Genomic DNA, 26,661 nt, shown 5'->3' with positions numbered 1-26,661 from the left:
CTACACACACACACACACACACACAAAAAAAAACCTGAGTAAATTTTTTTTTTTTTTTCTAATGTCTAGTCAAAAGATTGGCATATGATGTGCTATCTAATTTCAAGACTCTGAACAGACAAAATTTGCTGATTGGTAGATAGTCTTGTGATTTATTTTACAAAATGCAGGCCTTATTTTTGGTGTTTACATCATGAAATCAGATGCTAATCTGGAACTGACAGGTAAATGTGGCTTGAAATATCTGTAATCATATATTTTGAGTAAAAATAAGACAAATATTCTTGCTTTAATGAAGAGTTTTTAGATTGTATACAGTGTTGTGAAAAAGGATTTTCCCCCTTCCTTTTTGACCCACTTAAATGTTTCAGTTCATCAAACAAATTTTAATATCAGACAAAGATAATATGAGTAAAAACAAAATGCAATTTTTTAAATGATGATTTTAGTATGTCAGTAAGTATGTGACACATACAGTCCTATTAAAAATGCATTGTTTTTGTCTGCTGGTTCTGGGGATCAGTGACAGTGTTTTGGAAGAGGGCTGGAGTACTGTTCACGAGACTGACAGCAGAGGGGAAGAGACTGTTTTTGTGGCTGGTGATTTTGGTCCTGATGGACTGCAGCCTCCTGCCAGAATGGAGGGCCTTTAAAGGTCCATGTCCAGGGTGAGAGGGGTCAGCTGCAATTTTACCTGCACGCCTCAGCGTCCTGGAGGTGTAAAGGTCATGGAGAGATGGTAGATCGCAGCCAATCACCCTCTGCGCAGAGTGCTGCAGCCAGTTCCTGTCCCTTGCTCTGGCTGCAGTGAACCAGACGGTAATCAATGATGTGAGGATGGGCTCGATGATGGCAGTGTAGAAGTGCACCATCATCGTCTTTGGCTGGTGTTTTTTTTTTGTTTTGTTTTAGCTGCCGCAGGAAGTACATCCTCTGTTTCTTAATAAGGGAGCTGATGTTGAGCTCCCAGTTGAGGTCTTGGGTGATTAGGGTCCCCAGGAAGTGGAAAGAATCCATGGTGGAAAATGGGGAGTTATAGAGGCAGGTGCTTGAGCAGCAGCATCCTTCCTGAACTCTACAACCACAAACATCTCCAATGTCTTTAGAGAATTAAGCTCCAGGTTGTTCTGACCACTCAGGTCAACAGCACCTGTAGGTGGACTCAACACAAAACCATGCTACTTGTTTAAATATAAGTTGATGTTGAATATTGAAACCAAATGCAAATTATAGGTTAAAACCTTATTTTTTTTAATTATGCTGATTGTTTTAGTTTAAAAATTCCTTACCATAATCATGAGTTTTGGCGCATTTAGTCACTTTTGCTTCTACAGTCATTTATATACTCAAACCAGCCTCTGTAAAGCTCTTTGTTCTTACTTTTACCATGAGTTGAGTCCAGACTTTGACTTTTATGTGCTTGATAAATATTGCAAGGTGCCCTTTCCTAAGACAGGGTATTTAGTTTATTTTTCCTCAGGTTTTCACAACCTCAGCAGGGAAACAGCTTTCCTATCACTGTATCTTTAATGTCAACAAGAAGCAATGGAGAAGGCCAGGGAGCTTTTCCCGTTAACTCCCACAATTCAACTCGGTAGACAGGCAGCGCAATAATGGATATTGATCTTAAAGTAAGAGCTGTTCTTCACGGTATAGCAGAGAAACAGATGACTGTTTTAGGTTACTGTGTCAGGTGTTTTTTCTGTGGAGGAGGAATGATTCACTCTCTCTCGGCTGTTCAGTGATGCATCCTGTTATGTCGCGGATTTAGTTGTTGAATGAAAAAATGGAAAAAGATAAACAGGAGTGTATTGTTGTTCCTTCTTGGATTTATGTTTGACCTTCAGGCGTAACAAGAATAAAAGAAGAGCCCAGGAGGTGTCAGAGAAGCTGAGAGACAACCGAGACCTGCAACAGTTCCTGCAAAATGCTCAGGATGTGAGTTCACCTTCAGTTTATTGTAACATCATATAATAACAATCCAGTAACATCAATTAACATGATAACCATTATTTGATTATATTCTAATTGAGAACTGGTACAATAATGTTTTCCTTTTTCTTCTTTTTCGATTATTATAGTTAATTTGCTTGTTTCTTATAACAAAATGCCACTTGATGATGCTCTGTAAGACTTAATGTGCCGTATATCTTCCTTAGTTGGAATAGGGGTCCCATTTGGCTAATTAGTAATCGATCCATTCAAAGATTAACGAATAAATCCTCCTCAGCTAAAGTCACCTCAGTCCAAATTTAAAATGCTGCCTTTCCAAAGTTTTCAACTGCACAGGCTTAAATCTGAGAAGTTGATTTGAATCTTTTTATGGCTAATCTGTGATGATTCATCCTCCTCTCTGTGCCTCAGCTCACTCTGTGGATCAACGAGAAGATGCTGACAGCTCAGGACACGTCGTACGACGAGGCCAGGAACCTCCACAGCAAATGGCTGAAACATCAGGCCTTCATGGCGGAGCTGGCTGCTAACAGAGACTGGCTCAACAAACTTGACAAGGTTGGTAATTGTTGTGCTTTTCAGGTTATATGTAGTCAAAGAAAGGACTGTCAGATTATGATATATAAAAAAAATGCATTGTCCTTTTCGAATTAGCCTTTTGCAAAAAAACTGTCAACATGTACTCTATTTGAAATTGCAGAGAAAAAAACATAATGACTCTTCGCATAAATAAAGCTAGCTTGGCTTAAAGATGATAATAACGCATTTGTAAGAAGGGAAGACTTTAAAACTAGCTGACTAAAGACTTGTGGTGCTTTAGTTATGAGACAGCTTTCATTATGAGAGCATTGTTAAACTTGATTTTGTGTCAGTAGCAGGAACAGGACCCAGTACTGTAGCCAGTATAATTGCTGCTGTCAGTAGCACACAAGGTGAAGATGAGCTGTTGTCCCAGTGTGTGAACACTTGCACATGATCAAATTAGTTCAACAAGAGTGACATATTATGTTTTTAATCATCTTGGAATAATATTAGAATAAATATACAGCATCCACAAGTACATCTCCATTTAAATGTCGTGAACTAAAGTTTACTAGTCTGAAACTCCGGGGCTGAAATTAATCCCACTCCAGCCCTGCTTAGCTGCACGCTTCATTCTCCACTGTCACCTGTCGACCACATCACCTAAATTAGTGTCAGTTTAAGCTGCAAATTTCCAGTCTTTCCGTACGCATCCACCTGCAGGCTCCTACTGGAGAACTTAATATATATTCTTAACATCCCTTAACAATCTGTGAGGAGTGACGAGGTCAGAGCCAAGCTGCCAAACTCAAACTATGTTTTACCTTTGCAGTGAATATAAAACCATTGCAGATTCAAGATAAAGTAGCAAAGTAGTTAAAGCATCTTTAGCATCCAAAAATAAAGCAACAGCCTGTCCAACCATCATTTTTCTCTGGATCTCACAAGCGAAGGTGGCTCTAAACGGTTACTTAAGCATCTATTGGAAAAGTCAAACAGAAGTTTCAACAGAATTAGTCAATAACAGAAGCCTTATGTCTGTAACTAAAATTATGGCATGACTGCTGATTTTTTCAGCAGACAAAGTAAAAGTGGAAGTAGAAACTATATGTAGATTAAGATATGCAACCCAGAAATCAAAGATATTTAATAATAGCTTTTTTGCAAAAGGCTGTTTGTACATAAACAAATGGTGCCTTTTTGTATTAGCTTTTACTAACATCTTCATCTTCTTAACAGCCTCCATAACAACCTCATGAGTATTTTTTTCTCATCTGTGTATTTCTGTGATTACAGGAGGGTCAGGAGCTCATGGATTCAAAGCCTGAGTTTGAACCCATTGTGAAGGAGCGTCTGGCCAAACTCCACGAGCTGTGGGAAAAACTGGAGTCCACAACCCAGGAGAAAGCCCGGCTGCTGTTTGACGCCAACCGCTCTGAACTTTTTGACCAGAGTCTGGCTGATATGAAGAAGTGGCTCGCAGAGCTGCAGCAGCAGCTCCAGAGCGGGGATGAGGATGTGAAAGATCTGACGAATGCCAACATCCAGCTCAAGAAGCATCAGGTCTGCATCTTTACAGAATTTTTTGTACCGCTTCTTTTTTGTTTATTGTGTTTGTGATTCTGCTGCTTCTTTGAGAAGCTTTAAAGCTGGTTGTAAAAACAACAAATTAACACTGATGATGGTTCTGTGTGACATACAAAAGCAACAAATCAAACACTGTAAAGATGACAAATTCTATGTTTTAGTTTTGTGATGTAGGTAACCACTGCTACAGGGTAGGTGTCAGAGAGTTGACTGCAAGCTGCCAAAACAGACTTCCGTCCACTTTTCAGGGCAAAGATTCTTGATAAAAAAAACATAAGACTGAGAAAAGACAGGATTGTGGGATTTTGTTGAGAATATGTGACACACTTTTAAGACATAACCAGTAAAATTATCACTTTGTCCACAAGGGGGTGCCAAAACTGAGACAAAGTGAAAGCTCCTTACTGGAGCTTTTAAAGACCTATTACATATACGATATGGACAGAAGTATTAAGATGCCTGAACATTACACCAAAGGGGCTGTAATGAGATTGTATTCAAAAACATGAACTTTAATATGAAGTTGGCCCCCCTTTTGCAGCTATAACAGCCTTCACTCCTCTTGGAAGGCTTTCCACCAGATTTTGTAGTGTTTCTGTGGGAATTTGTGCCTGTTCATTTTGTATCTTTGGTTACTATTTGATTAAAATTTGTTCAAAACTGTTGAAAACTTTTAGTGCTGAGAGAACAAGTGCATCATATGGCCTCTAAATCAAATGATAGCATTTATTGCACTGATAAAGCTTAGTTTCACACATTAACTAACCTTCGCTGTATTTACCCTCTACTACACACTTATTAAGCTTTTGATAGGCAACTAATATTTTCTCTCATTGTCTCCTGTGCCAGATGACAGAGAACCAGGTGCGTGACCGTGCTCAGGAGCTGGAGGAGCTCCAGGAGGCCGTCAGGAAGCACGGCGGAGGCAGGGATGACCAGCCAGAGTTGGAGGCCGAAACGCAGGTCCTGCAGGGAGACTTCCAGCAGCTCCTCACACCGCTTGCGCAGCGCAAGGGAAAACTGGAGGCTGCGAAAGCTGTCCATCAGTTCTACAGAGACCTCGCTGATGAGCTGGTAAACAATGTCCTTATGAAAATAAAATGTTGATGGCAGCACAAACTTACAATAAAGTTTGTTGATTTTTAATAAGCTGGATTTATGTCTTCTTTTGACTGACAGCATGATTGCATCTTTAGGGAATAAAAGATTGGAAATAATGAAGCCTGAACTTTAGTGGGTGTTTTTGCCCCCAAAATGATACCTTATTAATTTGAATAATAATTTTTCAATTACACTCTGTGTACTTGGTATGCAGGATGGCACAGCCACCCACTCTCCCCATGAGTTTGACTCTCCAGGTGAATCCTTGTAAAAAGCTTTAATCCCTTATTGCTTTTACTGTCTAAACCCACCTAAATCAAGTGGAAGAGAGGGCTTAAAGAGGGATTTTTACTGTTTGAGATACTAGACACATTTTCTAAAGGAGTAAAATGAAGACTAAGAAAGATAGTCTGTGTATGTGTAAGATCTGTTGTTTCTCAACAGAAGCAGATTTCTCTATCAACTCTTTTTGTCTCCTCTTGTTCTGTTTTAGCTGTGGATTGAGGAGAGGATGCCCCTGGCAATGTCACAAGAGCATGGTCACAATCTCCAGACCGTGCAGATGCTGCAGAAGAAGAACCAGGTAAGGGATTTTGATGCGGTATGAAAGAGTTTAGTGTACTGAAATGCAGCTAATTTTGGGCGCAGTAAATCTGATATTATTCTCTTACTTAACTGTTCATTTAAATTCCTATGCAAGGGGACTTCTGTAAAATGCTTGACTGTCCAACCAACACCTTCAAAATTAAGGAGGTTTAGTTTGATATCAAATATGTTCAAAAATTCTAATATTTGTTTTTGAGAACCGATACAAAGGGTTTGACTTCTTTGCTTTTTTGCAAGAAAAAATGTCAGATGTTTAGTTTATTCCTAAGATATTAACTGATCACAACATACCTGCACATCTGTATAGCTACTTCATATATACTTATTTAATATATTGCTACTATATTTTTTATATTGGCCTATTTAATTTGCTTGTCAGCAGAAGTTCTGCTGCTTTTATAGCATTTTACTATTTCTATTCTTCTTCTATGTTTTGTTTTTCACCAAAACTCCAAGTCAAATCCCTTGTAAGTAAAATGCAATAAACTTGATTTTATTTCTGATCCCTACATACCTAAATCATGTCAAGATTTTTTTGCAGATCACTGAGCATACAAAGAATAACTTAAAGTGCTTTACACTAAAAATGGAAAATTAAAACTACGAATGAAAAGTTAAAATACAAAATGTGTTACTAACATTAAAAGCCCAACAACTGTTGAGTTAACCACTTTTATTGGGGGATGCAACTGTACATTGATTCATCTTCAATGCAAAAAAAACAAGAAAAGTCTTAAAAATATCAGGTCAGGTATGGGAGAATATGCTGGACAACCTTGGTCCTGTACTGCTCTGGCTCTCTGATGTCCATCCTCCAGGCCTGCACCAGACCCATACCCCGTCTTTCCAGGTATCCTCCCAGCTAACATCTCCACAATGCATGCAGCCGCCCCCCCCTTGTCTGGTCCAGCCCACCAGGTCCTGGGCAACTCAGTATGTAGTAAGCTCGATCAGCCCGTTGAAGTACAGCTGCTGCTCCCATATCAATCAGCTGACCCTTCCTATCCCTACTCTCCTGAGCACATCAGCAGTAGACACGCAGGCCTGCCAATGATACCTAAAAATGCAAGAGAAGTTGCCGTAGAGGAGTCCAGCTGGGTCTGTTAGTTAGCGTACAGGCCTCACAAGAGTATAGTAAGACTTGGAAGGATCAAGGACTGAAAGACTATGGCTTTCGTCTTCTTGCTCAGATGCCAGGAGCGCTACACCACCTTACCCAGCGAACCTATCATCCCATAAGCAAGGCCAAGTCTGCAGTTGACTTAGTTGCTAACCAGTGTATGTGAATTGCTCCACAACTTCCAGACCCTCACCATTCACAGACACGCACTCAATGGCAGCATCCAAGGCATCCCCAAATACCTGGATCTTTGTTAGGGCCTAGGTGATGCACATTCCCAACGCTTCAACGCTAACTGAGCAAGTTAAGAGCCCCCACAAGGACATCTACAGTCCCTGCAAGGATTGGATGTAAATTTCTGTAGAAAAAAGGCAGAGACAAGAACACACAAGAGAATAAAAAGATCTAAAGAGGCCTTTTAATGACAGAGGCTGCAAACCACTGTGTCTGTCCAGTTTTTCAGCTCCCTCTTATGAGCCATTTCTTACCAAAAAGTTCTGAAACAACACAGGTAATGATTAGAAACTGTTTCAGCAATTCATCATTTTTTTCAAAGACAGAACATCATAAACCAACTGACTAGACATGTTTGTTTTTCAATTATAACACCTTTACAATGTGCAGGTTACTCATAAGGTTCACAATCTTAAAACAACATATTATCTGAGGACTCAAAGTTTGACTATCAAACAGCCCTAAATAAAATTTGCATAGATAATCTCACAAAAACAACAGTGGGATACTGCAGAGCTCCAGAATCCTCCAGAGGCTCAAACATATTCTGGAAAAATATAACATAGATTAAAATACAAAGTAGTTTTAGGATGTAAAATATGTTTTAAAAATTGTTATTTTCCTGTCTGTAAGTACGATTTGTACAGACCCAACATAGAGAGAACTACTTTTAAATTTCAATGAATACAATATCAATTTTTGATACTGTATAACCAAAACATTGCACCACAAGATGCTTTCACAAACAGAGATAGTTTGAAAGGTGGGAACATCCATGGAGAAATTAAGGTGTCACTTGGACACTGTCATTCTGTCTTTTGGGTGTTGTACTCACTGTCTCTCCTTTTGTCCCTCAGACGCTGCAGAGGGAAATCGAGGGTCACCAGCCTCGTGTTGATGAGGTGCTAGAGCGAGGGCAGAGGATGGCTGCAGCCGCGGGGGCTGAGGGCAGACCAGAGGCTGAGCGGATCTCAGACCAGGTTAAAGAGCTGGAGGAGGCGTGGGCCCGGCTCCAGGATGAGATGGCTAAACGCAGGGAAAGGCTTAATGGCTCTAACCTAGCCCAGCAGTACTTCAATGATGCAGATGAGGCCGAAGCCTGGATCGGAGAGCAGGAGCTTTACATGATTGCTGATGAAAAAGCCAAGGTGAGGATGGAAATGGAGAAGGAGTGAGAGACAGTGAATATAGTATCAGGATTATATAGTTAGGGGTTTCTTCATTTAAGTGCATAATTCTTTATAAATCTCACCCTCTACTGAGAGCACATTTTGATTTTTCCTGCCCCTGTTTTCTGCTCTTTATCCTCTTCTTCCTCCTTCTAGGATGAGCAGAGTGCCATGCTGATGCTGAAGCGCCACATGATTCTGAAGCAGGCAGTGGATGACTACGCTGACTCTATTCAGAAGCTGGCTGACCGTGCCCAAAAGCTCTTTTCTGAGGATCATCCTGATGGGTTTGTTTCCATAATTTGATGCACATGCCTAAAGAAATATCAGAACTCCCTATAAGGATGCTAATTCACTCCTGTTGTCCCAGTTGGATGTGTTTTAATGTGATAAGAGAGACGAGCACGTTGAGTATGATCAATTCTGCAACATAATCACACGTCTCATCTTGTGTAAACCTAAATCCAATCTTTTTTGCATTTTTCTCATTTTCTCTCTTTGTATCTAATTTTCCTGCCCTCTGTCTTTACTTCTGTCTGCAGTGAGGAGATCATCAGGCGGCAGGGACAGGTGGATAAGCAGTACGCTGGGCTGAAGGAGCTGGCCGAGGACCGCAGGAAGAAGCTGGACCACACCTACCACCACTTCCTCCTGAGTCGAGAGGTGGAGGACTTGGAGCACTGGATCGCAGAGAAAGACGTGGTGGCCTCGTCTCAGGAGATGGGCCAGGACCTCGACCACGTCACGGTATGTCCCATGATCAAACCCTAGATTGCATAAAACATAGACATAGTTTCAGCGACATCATCCTTTGGTTTTTACAGGACTTTTATGAAGCCAGATGAGCTTCTTTATTGGAAATCCTACCTCAACCTCTAAATAATCCAAAAACAGGCAGTGGGTAGGACATTTACAAGGTTGGATGGCTGATATGGTAGAGGTGCTCAGTTACATAAAGATGCACAGGAATGTTTTTATGCAAACTCATTTAATCTCACAGACACAGACAGGTTTTGTGCAATTTGTACAAATTATCGTTTTTCATATACAACAAAAGGAAACTAACAGAGAATTCTTTGCCTTGTTTTTTGCTTTGAAGTGATCATTTTTTGATCATCATTCATGAGCAGTCAATGCTTAATGCATATTTATGTTATAAATGCCTTTCTCATGCTGCTATACAAGTTCCCCTCTTACAAATTGGCTTGTTCGGCTATGGTTTCTTTTCCTTCCAATAAACAAATCCATTTTGCTTCTGTTTTGCAAACATATTCGCTCTTTTCCCCTCAGCTTCTAAGGGATAAATTCAGAGAGTTTGCACGGGAGACGGGGATGGTTGGTCAGGAGCGTGTGGATCTTGTGAACCAGACGATTGACGAGCTGATCGAAGCCGGCCACACCGAGGCGGCCACCATGGCAGAGTGGAAGGACAGCATCAACGAGAGCTGGGCTGATCTGCTGGAGCTCATCGACACCCGGGCTCAACTCCTCACAACGTCTTATGAGCTGCTCAAGTAAGCGAAACCGTATTGACGGAGCAGACCATGGATCAATGCCATTAAGACTTTGTAATGCAATATAAAGTGTTTGAACAACTGAGAGTGATACTAATATCAAATCAGTGACGAAAAATCGGCTTGATTATGATAACACTATACCTATAATAGCTGTTAGGATGATGAATGTGTGAATGACACACATGGAGGGCTAATTTGATGCTTTTTCCAGGTACTTTGATGATGGGAAAGAGCTGGTGGCTCAGATCCAGGAGAAGCAGAAAGAGCTGCCTGATGATGTGGGAGAGGACTTCAGCAAAGCCGAGTCCTTCCACAGAATGCACGCTGCCTTTGAGAGAGACATCAGCGCTCTAGGCAAACAGGTACAACACGGGGGAGCAGGCCTTTTACTCCGAGGGAACACAGCAGGCAGTGGCCAGGAGGCACACTTTGATGATTCAGAGCCAGAGTGCTGCAATATTTGGGCAACAGTGAGAAGTTCTCTCAGAGGGGGAGAACCAATGAGTGGTTAACCAGGATGGAGGGAGTTTTACATTTGTAACCACATGAAATTAATACTGTGGGATCAAGAATGATTATTCACATCAAAAAACAAAGTGGAAAAAATCAACATTTTCATATTAACCATGTAAAATGGCTTCACTTTGAAAGAGGTTTGTGTAATCTTTGCATTTAGATGTTTCTCTCAGCTCATTAGAGCATTTTATTGGCAACGTTTCACTTTAAAATATCAAATTCAGTGCAAAACACATCATCCAATTAACTGTGAAGTTACTCTCCTAGGGTAAGAACTGAAAAATGGTTGTCCAGTAGAGGGATTCTTACATTTGATCTAGGATCAACAACCAGTTTAGCACATTTACATAATCATAGCTGCCTATGTAAATGTTTTTATGTGTTTTACTGAATATTTCAGTCAGTCAAGTGAGTTTGTACTTTTTCAAGCCTTTATTATGGCAGCGTAATATTTGTTTGGCATCAAGCTCCGGCTCCATCACTCCTCACATATTTATTTCAGATGCATAATTGAGGAGTGATGAGATAACATCTTAAACACCCTGTCTGAGCATTTAGGTGGATGCTGGGGTGGAGGAGGGTTAAAAGCACATGCAGTTTCTGATTCAGGGCAGAGCAGACGATTACAGATCAGAGGAAGATACTGGAAATCTTAAATAGACTAACGAATTACGAAGGTCAAGTCAGGTGTTTGTCTGGTGTGAATCGTAGAGCTGGAGTTTGACTGCCTGAACTAGCTTGCAGGCATCACTCCATTTATTTTATGAGGAATATTTCGAAACCTCTTTTTGCTTTGGAGTCCTTTCCGAAGCAGTAGCTTTAAAACTTTTACACATAGAAAAATAACAATAACAAGCATGCAATTTCATTAAACAGTACATAAGCAGCTATTAGTGTTAAAGCATCAGTACATTCACTGGTTAATGATCCTCATCCTGCTTTCAAACTCATCACATCTAATGTAATGATCTAGTTTATGGTGACCCTAGAATCTCAACTTAGATAAAGGGGGCAAAACCACAAAAAACCCACTTAAATCGATGTTTGCCTCCTTGTCTTCAGGTTCAACAGTTCCAGGAGACAGCTGCTCGACTTCATGCTCAGTACGCAGGAGGACAAGCAGAGAGAATTCATGCCACAGAGCGAGAGGTGACGGAGGCCTGGAAGGGCCTGCTGGACGCCTGTGACGGCCGCAGGGCGCAACTGGTGGACACAGCCGAGAAGTTCCGTTTCTTTACGATGGTGAGAGACCTGATGGCCTGGATGGAGAGCATCATCCAGCAGATAGAGACTCAGGAGAAACCCAGGTGAGGACACCAGACAAGGATGTCATGATTTCACCAAAGCAGAAAATATACACTTTATTCTGAATTATTTAAACTTCCAAACTTTGAAAGGCTTAATATCTTTTTCTACTGGGGTATCTAAATGGCATGCTGGAAAGGAGCTGCAAGTGAGAATCAGACTCATTAGCACATCTTTCCATTGTAAAGTTAAGCTGTGATAAACACATTTTATTTTTCTTACCTGAATAATATCCACTCTTATCAAAGCAACAGATACTTTTTATGTATTTATGCCAGATAATATAGCCTTCTACAAAACGTAAACCCCTTTTCTTAAAAGAGAATAAGAATATGTACAAAAAAAACAGAGGAAAAAACAATTCACCAGAAAGGGTTTAAAGTGTCAATGACAGGCAGAAAAAGTGGTGAAAAGGGGTTACAAGTGGCAAAAATGAATCTGAAGTGGTAATGGTGGGAAAAAGTAGAGGCATGTGGTTAAAATTTGGTTAACAGAGGCAACAATTAGTGGAAAGTGGCAAAAAGTGCCAAAAAGGGTGAAAATGGGTTACTAATGACATAAATTGATTTAAAGTGGTAAAAATGAACAGAAAAGGTGTTGAAATTGGATTAAAAAGTGGCAAAAATAAGTTTACAGTTCCAAAATGTATTCACAATGGCAAAAATGGGTTAGCAGAGGCAACTAAAAGGGCAGAAAGTTGCAACAAAAGATGTTTAAAGTGGCAACAACAGTCATAAAATGTGGTAAAAATGGGAAACAAGTAGCAAAAATGGACATGAAATAATGAAATGCAATTAGATTGGCAAAAACAGCCATAAGAAGTTGTGAAAAGAGCTTGAGAGTAGAAAAAGTTGGCTAACAGAGGCAAAAAATGGGCAGAAAAGTGGTGTAAAAGGGGTTACTAGTGATATAAAAGGTAGTAAAGTGGCAATTAGCAATTAGCAGAGGAGGTGGGGAAATTGGATTAAAAAAGCCAAAGTGGATTAACAGAAGAAAAAAAATGCAGAAAGTGGCAGAAAGGAGTTTAAAGTGGTAACAACAGGGAGAAACAGAATGGAAAAACTGTTGAACAGAGGCAACAATAAGTGGAAGGTGGCTGAAATGGGATAAAAGTGGCAAAAAATGGGTAGAAAAAGTGGTGAAAATGGGTTAATAGTGATTTAAATGGATTTAAAGTGGTAAAATGAACAGAAAAGGTGTTGAAATTGGACTAAAAAGTGGCCAAAATGAGTTTATAGTGCCAAAATGTATTCACAATGGCAAAAATGGGTTAAGTGGCAAAAAGAGGGTTTTAAAGTTTTAAACAAAAATGGTTATAAGAGGCAACATTATGTGGAAAGTGGCAGAAAAAGGCAGAAAATTAAGTGAAATTGGATTTAAAAAGTGGAAAAATTGGTTGATCATGCCAAAATGTACTCTAAGGACCAAAAATGGGTTGTAAAGGGCAAAAACAGGCAGAAAAGGTGTGAAAAATTGATGAAAAGTGGCCCTAGACCAATGCTACTGATCCAACACACATACATGAATACTATCAATACGTCCTAACTGGAGAGGGCCCATTCTCTGGGTTTGTCAGGGGCCCAGTGAAATCTGTGGGCAGGCCTGTTTGTGTTAATGGCTTAATAACACGAATAATATCATATTTGGATTTTTTTTTTTTAAGATTTAATTTGGGGCTTTTATGCCTTTACTTGGAAGGTCAGTGGATAGAATCAGAACCATGGGAAACAGAGAACAGATAGGAGCCACAGGCAGAATCTGAACCTTGGACATGAACACAAGGCTACCAGTGCCCCATCACAACTTTCTTTTTTTGCTGTTTTTAATCTGTAATAGTCATTTCCCCTCTTTTCCTTTGGCTAAATCTGATTCAAACAGATGAAATAACAAACCACAAACCATGCCTATAAGGTGTTTAATGTTTGCTTTTCATTCATATTGATTTCAATGATCAAAAATGTCTTTCATGTAAGAAAAAGCTCAAATAATTGTATAAAAGTGAGATGTTTTTCAGAATGACAAGCCTTTGTTTTGTTAACAAATATATGGCCCTGTCATCTTGCACAGTGGATCCTTAAATTAGAAAATACATAAAGATTATAATAGATTTATTTAGAAATTTCAAGTTTTTTGTTTTAATCTGGAAAATTTAAGCTTTAATTCTCCCCAAAATCTTTCTTTTTTTAAATAGAAAATCTAACAAAATCAAAATGTTGATTTTTAATGTTTTCTGATTGGTCTATTTTTCCGGTTTATATAAATGTATGCAGTACAGTGGCCATGGGATAAAGTCTGGGGTAAAGAGCCTTGTTATACTTCCTGCTGTAGTTCCAGTCCCTACCAACAGAGGTAGATACATGCATTACCTGTGACCACTGAACATCCCTCCCTCATCTTCATCAGGGATGTCTCGTCTGTGGAGCTCCTGCAGAAATACCACCAGGGGATCCGTGCAGAGATTGAGGCCAGGGGAGCCAAATTCACTGACTGCATAGACCTCGGCAAGACCCTGCTGACACGAAAGCACCGAGACTCTGCTGAGGTAAGACTTCAGCAGCGCAGACAGCTCCTTTTCATCCTCAGCCCGGGCCTCAAATTGCTGCTTTCATTAGATTTAATTACTTTTCTGGGAGTGATTGTTCCTGTCAGGCACAATGGAACCAATTGGATCTCCAGGAAAGAAAAAAATTCACTCATCTTATGTTCATCAGGGAGACTTTAAAGGAAACTCTAATTAGAAACGGAAAAGCCAAAAGAATTTAAATGAGCAATTGACCCCGGCCTGAATATAACGTGTGCTTAATTACTTTACAATACTAATTCTTGGAGGATAATAGCCGGTCTTGGTGCTGAGTTGTTTAATAACGCTGATATGTAACTGCGACTGCATTAACGCTTATTTCAGATCAAGGAGAAGCTGGCGCAGCTGATGGAGAAAAGGAAGGAGATGATGTTTAAGTGGGATGACAGATGGGACTGGCTCAGACTCTGTGAGTAAAACAATGCATACCTTCGACATAAAAACAGAACTTGTAAATAAATTATTCCTCCCACAAGCCTTTACTTAAGCTGCCAAACGACAAATAACTAACTGATGTGAGAGCTCATATAGGAGCAAACCTCTGCACATGAAAGAGCAACAAAGCTCTTACTCATCAAACCCTCAGAATCAAAAATGAATATTTCGCTGCTGTTTTAAATATAGTCTGGGGGAGAAATAAAAGCTGTTCTATGGTCATGTTTATGTGAAATAAAAAAGTGTTTCCAGCACGAGGTGATTCTCCAACAAAGCTTAGAAACAACATATCAATTAAAATGCTTTCAATGTGCCACTCTCTTTTGTAAGCACAGGGTTTTAGTTTGGGATGGCGGGCAGTGTGAATGAAAAAGGATGGACAACCAGGTTGGAGATTGCTTGAATGAAATTAATTTTATTCAGGCCGACTACAAATTCACAAACACAAATTATCACTCAAACGCTCTCTGCAAACAAAACAGGAGAACACTGAGCAAACAGAGAAGAGAGTGGCTGTCCTCATAGCTCTTTCTACAAAAGAGTCACAAACTAATACATTTCATTCATTTTACACTGTTACCTGGTTTGTTGGGCCAATCAAGAGGAGCTTTGTTATCAGTGCAATCTTGTCTTATGTGTGCTCAGTCTCTCCTCCTCTGTGGTACAGTCAAGAATGGAGGAAAGCATTGATAACCCTCCCAATAACCACAGCAGTGAGTGTGTTGGTATGTCTCAAACAGGCTTGCATGTCTGGACACTTCAATTTAACTCCATTCTTCTTTGCAAAACTGCTCAAGGTCTGTCAGGTTGCACGGGGATCTGGCATGTAGAGCCCATTTCAAGTGCAGCCACAAATTCTCTATTGTATTGAGGTCTAGACTTTGACTCTGCGACTCCAGAACATTCACCTTGTTGTCTCTAAACCATTTCTGTGTAGCTTCCCCTGTATGCTTCGGGTCATTGTCCTGCTGAAAAATAAATCTTCTCCCAAGTCGTAGTTCTCTTGCAGACTGAATAAGATTGTCCTCTAGGATTTCCTATATTTTGCTGCATTCATTCTATCCTCTACCTTTCCCAGGTTCCAAGGCTGGCTGCTGAGAAGCATCCCCACAGTATGATGCTGCTACCACCATGCTTCATAGTGGGGATGGTGTGTTTGTGCAGTATATAGTGTCTGCCAAAAATAGTGTCTTTTTGGTCTCATCAGACCAAAGAACTCTCTTCCACTTGACCATGGAGTCTCCCACATGCCTTCTGGCAAAGTCTAGTAGAGATTTATGAGTTTTCTTCAAAGTGGCTTTCTCTTTACCACTCTCCAATAAAGCTTTGACTGGTAAAGACCCCAGCCAACAGTTGTATGCAGAGTCTTCCCCATCTCAGCTGCTGAAGCTTGTAACTCCTACAGAGTAGTCATAGGTGTCTTGGTGGCCTCTCTCACTAGTCTCCTTCTTGCATGGACACTCAGTTTGTGGGGACGGCCTGATCCAGGCAGATTTACACATGTGCCATATTCCTCCAGTTGTTGATGATGGATTTAACTGAACTCTGGGGGATGTTCAGTGCCTTGGATTAAAATTTTGTATCCATCCCCTGACATATACTTTTCAATTACCTTTTCTCTGAGTTGCTTGGAGTGTTTCTTTGGCTTCATGGAGTCATGGTAGCTTGGAATACTGATTAACCAGTGACTGGACCTTCCAGACAAAGGTGTCTTGATACTACAATCGCTTGAAACACATTCACTGCACTCGGGTGATCCCCATTTCACTAATATTGAGGCTACTAGCACCATTTAGCTCTACCTCTGTTGGATTAGATCAGTCACTTTCAAGAGGCTGCATATTTATGCAGTCACTTATTTTACCTCATGGGTTTTTAATTGATATTACTCTGAAGAAATCTGTTTTCAGTCTGTTTTCACTTTGAAATTAGTTTTTTTTTTTTTTCAAAAAGACATTTTTATAGGCACTGCATGTCCCCCTTATTAAAATGTCATGCCTCACAAAAAGTTCTCACTATTTAAGATATGAGCAGAAGAAAATGTCCTCTGTTAAAAAAGAACCTTCCTTAACAGACTATGCTCAACTTGTAATAATGCTCTCCCATTCGAAACAAGTTTTAGTTTCCAAAGAGGTTACCTAATGGTGTTCAGATATTTTCAAGAGAAGCATTCACTTTAAAAGAAGACTGTGTTACTGGCATGTCTGTAATTCATCAAAAAAATGCATCCTTTGATAAAGGTCCTTACCATTCTAGGATGCCATCTTTAAAAATGTTTAACCGTTGGAAATATCTTCAAAGAAAATAAAAAGAAAAAAGTCCTTTCTCCTCAAAGCTACTACACAGTCCAATAACTATAATTATAAATGAATAGAGGGTGAAATAACCTGTGTTTATGCCCTGCAGTGCTGGAGGTGTGTCAGTTTGCTCGGGATGCCTCAGTGGCCGAGGCCTGGCTCATCGCTCAGGAGCCCTACGTGACCAGTAAAGACCTCGGCTACACCGTAGACGAGGTCGAGAAACTTCTCAAGAGACACGAGGCCTTTGAGAAATCCACCGCCACATGGGAGGAGCGCTTCTGTGCTCTGGAGCGCCTCACTACAGTAAGGAAAAGATCTAATCCACAATCCAAAAATCCAAACAGGAGCTTCAATAAAGCCCAAATAAAAATGTCATCTCATTGTCCTGTTACAGATAATTCTAGCATGCAAACTTACAGAAAACATTACTAACATAATTTGAAAATAATACCATGATTTGATCCTAAACTGATGCAAAGTGAAAGGAAGGATGAGGTTCTGATTGTAGTTCACTTCTGTGTTACAGCTGGAGCTGCTGGAGCTGAGGAAACAGCAGCAGGAGATGGAGCAGTTCATTAAAGAGGAGCAACGCTCAGAAAGGGACAGCAGGTGAATACACACCCACACATGAGCAGATAGTCATCCACTGCACTATGAGACAGTCATCAAAAAGCCTTTTTTTCATTTATCTTAAATATCATCAAAATCGTAAATAAACAACTATATGTAAAAAGCAAAAAACTTTGAAAATTGTGAATATGATTGTGGCTGCAAGACAAAAAAGCAGGTTAAAAAAAGCAAACAAACAAGGCATTTTTTCAGTCAGAACTGAGTTTTTTTTTGTGTCCAAAGCTTGTTTGGCTCATCCTTCCAGAACAGGAGGTTCATTGCTTTCTACAAAACATTTAAAGATGTGAGTTTCACTGCTTCAGGGAAAAACTTCCTCCACTTTCTGAAAAGAAACCAGCAGAGGCGTCATATTCTATTCCTTCAGGAAAAAACACAACTAACCTCACTTTTATTTCACATTTATTTTAACCAAAATGTGAATGTTAAATCCTCTCAACTTTCTCAAGAAGAACAGTTTCTAATCTACCTTTTTGCAAATGACTCCACATGCAGCCAAGTGTGTGATGTGGCAGCAAACAGACCTATTAATTCAAACAAATAACTTTCAATCTAACTTTTTCCTCAGTATCACTAATTAAATCTGAATCCAAGCACTGAAAAACACATCAGAAACCTTGTTCTTGAGGTGTCTTTAGCATTGACCTTCACTCCTGCACTGAGTTACATGTTCCTTCACTTTAAAAACAAAAAACATTGTTGTTTACTTTTCAGTCCCATATGCTCTGTCTGCTGAAATAAAAAGCACCAAGTGCCATAAATCTGCCTCATGGCCACAAAATAGATTGTCCAGCTGTTGAGTGGATTTTTTTAGCCTTATTTTTTTTTTTTAAAACAAACATTCAAGAGGATTTCATAAATACAGTATAAACAACCAACTTTTTTGGGCTTGGAGCCACAGACAGTCTGAGGAACTCAGAAAGAATCAAGATAACCCGCAAAGTTTTGTCTTGTCGAGAACAACAAATATACAGAATACTGTGAGTCTTATCTTTTACACTTTCATCCAGGAACACAGTCTCTCTCTTTTTACACACATACACCACTATTCTTCTTCACCTGCTGCTCTCCAAAGTGTCTCATGCAGACCCTATGCTACCCTCTTTCCTGCAGGAGAGAAGACACAGGCTTTGTAGAAGAATCCTCACAACTTTACACCATAGAGGAGCAGACTCTGGTTAGTCACTGCACTTAACTCCTGTTCTCTGTTTTTTTCATGTGGTGCCTGCCTTTAAGCATACTGAAATTTTTATGAAAGAAAACCAGCCTACTCTCTTCTCTATGTTCTCACTAACTTTTGCATTTAAATAAGCTCCTTGACTTTTCTACTGTTTAAAGCAAACTACATTTGACTGTGCTGAGAACCCTCTTTGAGCTCCTGCAGATGCATAAATCAGGGGCGTCCTCTGCTCTTTTATCTCCTCCAAATGTGCAGGTTGAATTTCTAAAAGACTCTTCTCCTTCTGTTTCTGTCTGCAGTCTGGTTCCGCGCCAGTCGAGCCCACTTCGGGTGTGCAGGAGGGGACAGCCGGCGAATCCACGGTCCCCGGAGTGTCAGAGATAAGAGAGAGCGGTTCTTTGGAGCTGGATCCCTCCGTGTCTGCGGTGACACCCAAAGAGCAAGAGAGGGCGGCCACCATGCCCACGGAGCCTGTCAAAGCCCAGACTGTGCTGCAGGAGGGCATGCTGGGACGCAAACATGACGTGGCGGGATCAGGGAAGAAAGCTTCAAACAGGTAGAAGCTGTTCCAGACATCTATCTGCTTCCATTCATTTCTGTAAATTAGGAAAATCTATCAGCACATTTCAAAACCCGCTGAATTTCTTTAATCCATCACACAGGCGCTGTTATTGCCATTGATTTTCTTCATAAATTTTTCAGCCACCTTATATAATGCTCTCAGACTTCTAAAATCAATGTGTACCTTAACAAAAACATCACACACAACTTCATTGTTTAGTGACAGATGGAACAGCCAACTCAACTGTAACAATCTTTTATATAAAACAATCATACCTAAATGCTAAAAGAGAAAAAAAGCAATAAAAGCCTGTATATTTTTGTTCTCACTCAAAGGGCTAGAGGTCACACATATGCTATATGAACAAAATTATTTGGTTGCCTGACCATTACTGTAATTATTCTATTCAAATACATGTACTTTAATATGGAGTACATGTAAAAAGTGTCTAAAAGGAGCATTAAGCACTGCATGATTGTATGACACCATACTTTTTAAATATAGAATGATTAAATAGCTCCTGTTAGTCAATGTGGTCATACAGAAGCAACTCAAAGTTTTATTTCACCCTCACAGATACTTTTATTGAGCCTGTTCCTAAAAGACTGAAAATGATGCACAGTTGTTTCAGAACAGTGAGTGACACTGACTCTACTCTGTCTCTTCTAACTGAGTGAATGGAGTCTAATGAGGTGTTAATGTCACTGTGGCTCTCCTAATTGGGATTAAATTAAATTGATTTTGTATCACTGCCAGAAATTAGCCCCCTGAAATGATCAATCCTGTCCCTCTCAGGTCGTGGAACAACCTGTACTGCGTGCTGAGGCCTGGTGCCCTCTCAGCCTATAAGGACGCCAAGAACTTTGGACACGGGGTGACGTATCACGGCGAGGACCCGCTGTCCCTGAGCAATGCAAGCTGGGAGGTTTTGACCAACTATAAGAAGAAGAAGCACGTCGCTAAACTACAGTGAGAACCCTGTTACACTTCTACTTACAGAAATATCTCTATATTACTCACTTTGTTTTGTTAAAATCAGATGAGAAGATGAAGTGTAGCTCTGTAGAAGGAGATTTTGCTCCATTCTTTCTTTTGTTTTTGAAATTTATTTAAACATTTTATTATTGCCTTCACACAGAAAATGTTGATTACCTCCTAGTCAAAATATCTCAATACACTAGACCAGAAAGATGTGCTATTAATAGGGACAGTGTCTGTAAAAAGTATCACCCCCCTTGGATATTTCACCCTTCAGAACATTCGTGGCCACATTTCACCACTCCAGAACATTACCCTTGTTGTCTTTAAATCATTTCTGTGTCTTTTTCTGTATGCGTGGGTTGTTGTCTCGCTGGAAAAAAAATCTTCTCCCAAACCATAATTCTCTTACAGACTGAATAAGACTGCCCGCTAGGATTTTCCCCTATTCATTTTACCCTCTACCTTTATTAGCCTTCCTGGGCCAGCTGCCAAGAAGCATCCCCACAGCATGATTCTGCCACCACCATGCTTCACAGTGGGATGTGCAGTGTTTGATGTTTGCCAAACATAGCTTCTTGTCTGATAGCCAAAAAGCACCATTTTGGTCTCATCAGAACAAAGTACTTTCTTCCGCTTGACCGTGGAGTCTCCCACATGCCTTCTGGTGAAGTCTAGTCAAGATTTCATGAGTTTTCTTCAACAGTGGCTTCTTCTTTGCCAATCTCTCATAAAGTTTTGATTGGCAAAGAGCCCAGGCAACAGTTGTTGTAATTGTTGACTTTTCAATAACCCCTGAGTTGCTTGCAGTGTTCCTTTGTCTTCATGGTGTAATGGTAGCCAGGAATACTGATTAACTACTGACTGGACCAGAAAACAGGCATCTTTATACTACAATCATTTGACATTGTTTAACTGACATTACTTTGTAATTTCACTTTGTCATTAAAGATTTTTTTGTCTTTTTTTTTTTGGTCAAAAAGCTAAATTACAAAGACCATGACTGATCTATAAAATTAGTATCGCCAGGGGGTGAATACTTTTATAGGCACTGTAAAACCCCACTACTCTGTTTATAACACTGCAGAGCAGCATGTTTGGTTGTCAAATTAGTGAGACTCAGAGGTGCTTGTAGGTGGAATTGTTTAAAACTTTGGGTGAATTTTTGCTAACTTTTCTCCTCTCTAAGCCGGCCAGCTGCTGTCTCAAGCTGCAGCTGCTTTTTATGCTCTCACTTTGCTAATGGATGCTAAAATATGCTGAAAGTGAAAAAACTGATTTATTCAAATGGAGGTACAAAAAGTTAGAGCTCAGTTGCTCGAATAACTAGAGCATCTGCTTTCGGGTAACTAGTTTTTAACAGTCAGGATGTCAACTGTATTAAACAGCTCCTTGTTTTTTTCTGTTTCTCTACATTTTAACATCTATTTCTTTTCTTTTCTGTCCTCCAGCCTCAAAGACGGCAGTGAATATTTGTTCCAGTGTAAAGACGAGGTGAGTGCTTGAGCTGCAGAGATAAAAATAAACTTTTTTTCAGCTCTCCAGGAATGATGAGACTTTATGTTCTGGACTTGGCAAGTATTACTATAATCTTTGACCCTTTGATAAACTGTGTTCACAGAGTCTGTTTATGCATGAATATATAGAACATACATGCATATTAATCTGTTGTAAGCGGTTTGACATTTGCCTTCATCTCAAGATGTAGCTTCTACTTTAGGATGATTTCTTTATGTTTCACTCTCCAAAGTTTCACCCTGAGGCGGTCTTTAAGTCTACAAAATATTGAGAAAAGGTTATTTCCATCTATTTTAAGCTTTGTTGTGAGCCTCTTCCTGTTTATTTACCAAAATAAAACCAAAGGCAAAACCCACACCGCTCCCTATGGAGGTAGACCCCCATCATAAGCTGCCGTGTTGTGTGATTAATTTCAGGAGGAGCTTCAGCGTTGGACCCAGGCCATGGAGAAGGCCATTCAACCCCTGGCAGCAGATGAGGAGGAGGCATCGGGGCCCTCGGGGGCCAAAGCCCACAGCCTGCCCGCTCCCTCCTCCTCTTCCTCCCCAGCCGCCCCCCCTGAGCCCAGCTCTGCCAAGAAAGACAAGGAGAAGAAGTTCAGTCGTTTCGCCAAGAAGAAGTAAAAGGAGAAGCCTTGGCAGTCAGGAAAGAGAAAGTAGTGTACAATCAGTCAAAGTGAGCTTTTTATCACTAGAGTTTTTATATTATTTTGCGAGAATTGACATAAGTATGGTAGTTTAGGCTAAAGCTGTCACTCTTTGCCTGTATTTAAGCCTGTTTGATTGCAGAGGTCCACGTTTTTCTTTGTGTTCTTTTTAACAAACGCCAAATTCAAAGTATTGAATTAAAGCACAGGAATGCTCTTTTCACACTCAACCAAAGAATGTTTGTACAACTTTTCTTTTATTCATTTTGCTGCAGGTTTATTTCGTCAGTATGGCATGCTTTGTTGTAGCTTTATACTATACGACGGCCTGTAATGAACGAAGGTCGACTCCAGAGTACTGAGGAGTACTTTTATTAATTTGCCTTATCCAATGGTTGTGAACTGTAATACTGTGCTGTTTGAATTTGGAGCACTAAACGCTACTCGTAGAGCAAGAGTGAGTTTAACAGGCTTTAAAAAGCTTTGTAAATGCATCGTAAAAACCTAAACGCGCAGTGCTGTACGGTGCACACACAAACACAAACACACACCAAGTGTAATTGCAGGCATGCAAACTAAATGCTCTATGCACTGTGAAGGGTTTGACTGTTGAGATTTTTAACCGCTACCTGACGACAAACAAGCCGTCGTGAGACGCCACCAACGGTCAGTTTGGAATAAAAATCTTCCCAGACTTTATTTTAAACTGAACTGTGACAGGAGTTGTTTTTGTCAACTTGAAATTTATTCAACACTTATATATCAAAACCTAGATTTCATAACTATTCATTAACATATAGACATATACAGTTTATATATCTACAGATGCATGAAGTATGTTTTACCTTTCTTTGATATGGTGCTATTGTGATTTTCTCAAAATTTCAATCAAGACCAACTTGATCTGCTGTGTTTGACATCAACTTTGGCTTTATGACTATAAACATGAAAAATTAAAGGGATGTTTCATAAAAATAATGACTTAACTGTTGGAAGAACAAAGAGCAAATCAATGCTTAAAGAGTAAATTAGCAAGATTTAAGTGATGGACAGCTGCGCTGTGGTGCACTGGTAAGGAATCTAGTCTGTGAAATGTGCAGGTTCTTCCATGTGCATGCGTGGGTTCTCCCAAGGTTTCCTCCCACAGTCCAAAAACACGGTCATTAAACTGATGGTGACACTAAGTTGCCCGTAGGTGTGAGTATGAGCATGATTGACAGCCCTGTGATAGACTGAAGTCCCACCCAGTGGCAGCTGGGATCGACTGGCTCCATTACACTGGATAAGCAGTGTGATGAAGAAAATTAGGTGCTTCTAAAATATATATTTTATCATGCAAAAGTTAGATTTTGTTTACTTCAGAAATTTGATGATTATAGCGAACTAAAATAAAAAAAATCCACTATCTCAAAATGTTTGAACATTATGGAAAAGTCTTAATTATTCTTAATTTCACTCTGGCTCAGTCCACACAACCACAGTCATGGGGAGGACTACTGACTTGACAAATGTCCAGCAAACATTCATCGACACCCTCCATATGGAGGGTAAGCCACTGAAGGTCATTGGTGAAAGGACAGTCAGCACAAACTAGAATAGAGCTTTGCAAAGTGGATTTGTCTGATGACAGAGCCCAGATAGCAAAATGTGACTGGTCCAGACACGGTAGTTGTAGTCCAATTGTTGGTCCATTTGATCCGCCCGAGTGCCTTTTGGGCATAATCTGGTGTTGAGTCATATAACAGCTCCATAACAGTTTTGGATCAGATTAGGTCCAGATAAATGGAGATAAAACCAATTTAATTTTTGTCCCAAATCTGCCAGATTTCAGTCAGATCTGGAACAAATTGAGCCGGCTTTGAGCTGGATTTGGGACCAGTTGGGCCAGCTTTGAGCCAGATCTACGCCAGCTGGCTTTGCTATATCTCTGATAGAGGAGACATTTGACCCTGATCTGGTCAAGCCTGTGCAGGCTTTGATCCGGGCCGAAATGCGCCAACTTTGACCTGGATTTGGGATGAATTGTGCCAGCATTTAGCCAGATCTGGTCTGGATTGTGCCAGCTTTGAGCTGTTGTGATTACTAGGTGAAACCGGTGAGTTGAGGCTGGGTCCAGCTCAGGGTCAGCTGCTATCTGGGACATGGAGTCTGGCCAGTCTATCTGCTTTGCAGGATTTTCATGAAGAAACAGCTTTAATCTCAGTCTGTTTCAAAAGCAGTGAAAATTCACAGGAGCATTAACAAAGAAGGCTTGACTTGCCTGATTTAAGGGGTTTATAATTTTATGAAACATCCGTCTCAGCTCAAACTATTTCTTCTAACCAGAAATGTTATTTTACAGCAGAATTAGAAACCCTGGATGTTTATTTCCAAAGCCAAAGTTTAAGACAAACGGTGGGTCAGATAAATCTTGACTACTTTTCCAGACTCCACAGCAGGACCAGGCATGATCTTTGTGTAAGACCAGGATCACAGAGTAGCAGTTTGGAGCTGAGGGAACGCGTCTTTACTATGAATGTAAATGGAGAAAAGAAGAAGCGAGAATCGGGTACACATAGGAGTTTAAACAACAAAAGCCATAAAAGAATGAAAGAAGATAAAGCAGTATACATATACAGGGAAGTGTGTACATAAAAAGGAACTGCATTTATACATCGTCACATGGAAAGTTGCTCACACACACATAGAATCTCCCACTGCCGTCTTGCCTTGAACTGTGGGCTCCGTCCAACTCAAGTGACCTCAATGAACTGAAAGAAGTCAGGTGTAGAAAGATAAATGAGATTGTTCAGCTCAAGAGGAGAAATGGTAGCATGATGATCTCTTTATTTAAATTCACAAGACGAACTATCAAGAAATAGAGATTTTTTTCTAGAGAATTATCACGTCTGTGCCACTTCTAATACTCTTCAATTTTTTTCTGTTGTAAATGCACCTCCAAATGTTTTAAAAACTTGCCTCACATGTATTCAGTCTTGTTTTCCTCGGTCACTATCTGCAGTAATTCTTGAACACTTCTTACTCCATCACTTTCATCCACTTTGTCATTTCCTCCACTCCTTCCTACCTGCCGTTTCTGTTCAGTGGTTTTTAATCTGCATTTTGTACTCTCTAGCTATGTAAAATATACAAAAAATGTTGACAAGAAATATCAAATACATTTTGGGAGAATAAACTTTAAAATAAACTCTTTAATCTGATGACATTGTGTCAATTTATTGGCAAAGGAAATGTCCTTTTCTACTATCTAGTAATGTATAAAACATGGACACACATGCCATCCTTTGGTTTCTGAAACCAACTACTGAAGCCCATCCATGCCAGTCGCCATGTTGGAAATGCTGAATCAAACAGACTTTAAATCTTATCCAGAAACAAAGAGATGGGTTTGAAGCCGTCCTTCAATCTCCTTGAAAACAGCTACAGTGAGTGCACTCTACTGCTTCTACTTTGGCAAGTTCATGCTTAACTCTAGGCCTTTGTGAAATCAAAACAGGGCCACAATATGGACACAAGTGTTCAGCCACCTGACCACTACACCAACAGGGACTGCAGTGACATTGTATTTAAATACATGGACTTTAATATGGAGTTGGTCCCCCTTCTGCAGCTATAGCAGCCTCCACTCTTCTTGGGAGGCTTTACTGTTGGAATTTGTGTCTATTCATTCTGTCGAGTATTTATGAGGTCAGGCACAGGTGTTGGATGAGAAACCCCATTCAACATCCCAAAGCTGATCGATGGGGTTGAGAGTAAGGCGCTGCAGGCCAGAGAAGTTCTCCCACACTGAATTCATCAAACCATGACTGTAAAGTCCTTCCTTTGTGCAATGGGACACAGTCAGGTTGGAATAGAAAAGGGCCTTCCCAAAACTATTGCCACAAAGTTTGAAGCATAGCATTATCTAAAAATGTCTTGGTATGCTGAAGCATTAAGACTGGCCTTCACTGGAGATGAGGGGTCTAGCCCAAACCCTGAAAAACAGCCCCATACCATTATCCCTCCTCAACCAAACTTCACAGTTGGCACAATGTAGTCAGGCAGGTAACATTCTCACAGCATCTGCCAAACCCAGACTTGACCATCTGACTGCCAAAGGAGCATGATTCGTCACTCCAGAGTCTTGATAAAACTGCTACTCTACTACAGCTATATCCGAGCTACAACGGTGGCAGCCATTGCCACCCTCTTCTAGTACAACTTA

General features: G+C 40.2%; 1 protein-coding gene across 7 annotated transcripts in view; it reads left to right on the top strand.

Annotated features, from left to right (window-relative positions):
* sptb (spectrin, beta, erythrocytic) overlaps positions 1-25,657 on the top strand; it is a 72,653-nt gene extending 46,996 nt beyond the window's left edge. For 6 of the 7 annotated variants that reach the window (XM_041813557.1, XM_041813556.1, XM_041813559.1 and 3 more), the window contains 20 exons: positions 1,848-1,938; positions 2,365-2,511; positions 3,772-4,038; positions 4,912-5,136; positions 5,657-5,746; positions 7,981-8,271; positions 8,449-8,579; positions 8,835-9,039; positions 9,583-9,806; positions 10,021-10,171; positions 11,388-11,632; positions 14,034-14,172; positions 14,536-14,620; positions 17,053-17,249; positions 17,473-17,555; positions 18,687-18,750; positions 19,053-19,309; positions 20,111-20,284; positions 21,745-21,787; positions 22,228-25,657. In XM_041813557.1, the coding sequence (XP_041669491.1) occupies positions 1,848-1,938; positions 2,365-2,511; positions 3,772-4,038; positions 4,912-5,136; positions 5,657-5,746; positions 7,981-8,271; positions 8,449-8,579; positions 8,835-9,039; positions 9,583-9,806; positions 10,021-10,171; positions 11,388-11,632; positions 14,034-14,172; positions 14,536-14,620; positions 17,053-17,249; positions 17,473-17,555; positions 18,687-18,750; positions 19,053-19,309; positions 20,111-20,284; positions 21,745-21,787; positions 22,228-22,434 (3,316 nt within the window). In that variant the 3' untranslated portion in view covers positions 22,435-25,657. Of the gene's footprint in view, positions 1-1,847; positions 1,939-2,364; positions 2,512-3,771; positions 4,039-4,911; positions 5,137-5,656; positions 5,747-7,980; positions 8,272-8,448; positions 8,580-8,834; positions 9,040-9,582; positions 9,807-10,020; positions 10,172-11,387; positions 11,633-14,033; positions 14,173-14,535; positions 14,621-17,052; positions 17,250-17,472; positions 17,556-18,686; positions 18,751-19,052; positions 19,310-19,891; positions 19,951-20,110; positions 20,285-21,744; positions 21,788-22,227 lie in introns of those variants that run through there. The other variant, XM_041813561.1, reaches the window with a different exon arrangement.
* The last annotated feature ends 1,004 nt before the right edge of the window (positions 25,658-26,661 follow it).

This window comes from Cheilinus undulatus, linkage group 18 (assembly GCF_018320785.1).
Source record: "Cheilinus undulatus linkage group 18, ASM1832078v1, whole genome shotgun sequence".
Classification (NCBI taxonomy): domain Eukaryota; kingdom Metazoa; phylum Chordata; class Actinopteri; order Labriformes; family Labridae; genus Cheilinus; species Cheilinus undulatus.
This window is presented reverse-complemented; position numbering and strand designations above follow the sequence as displayed.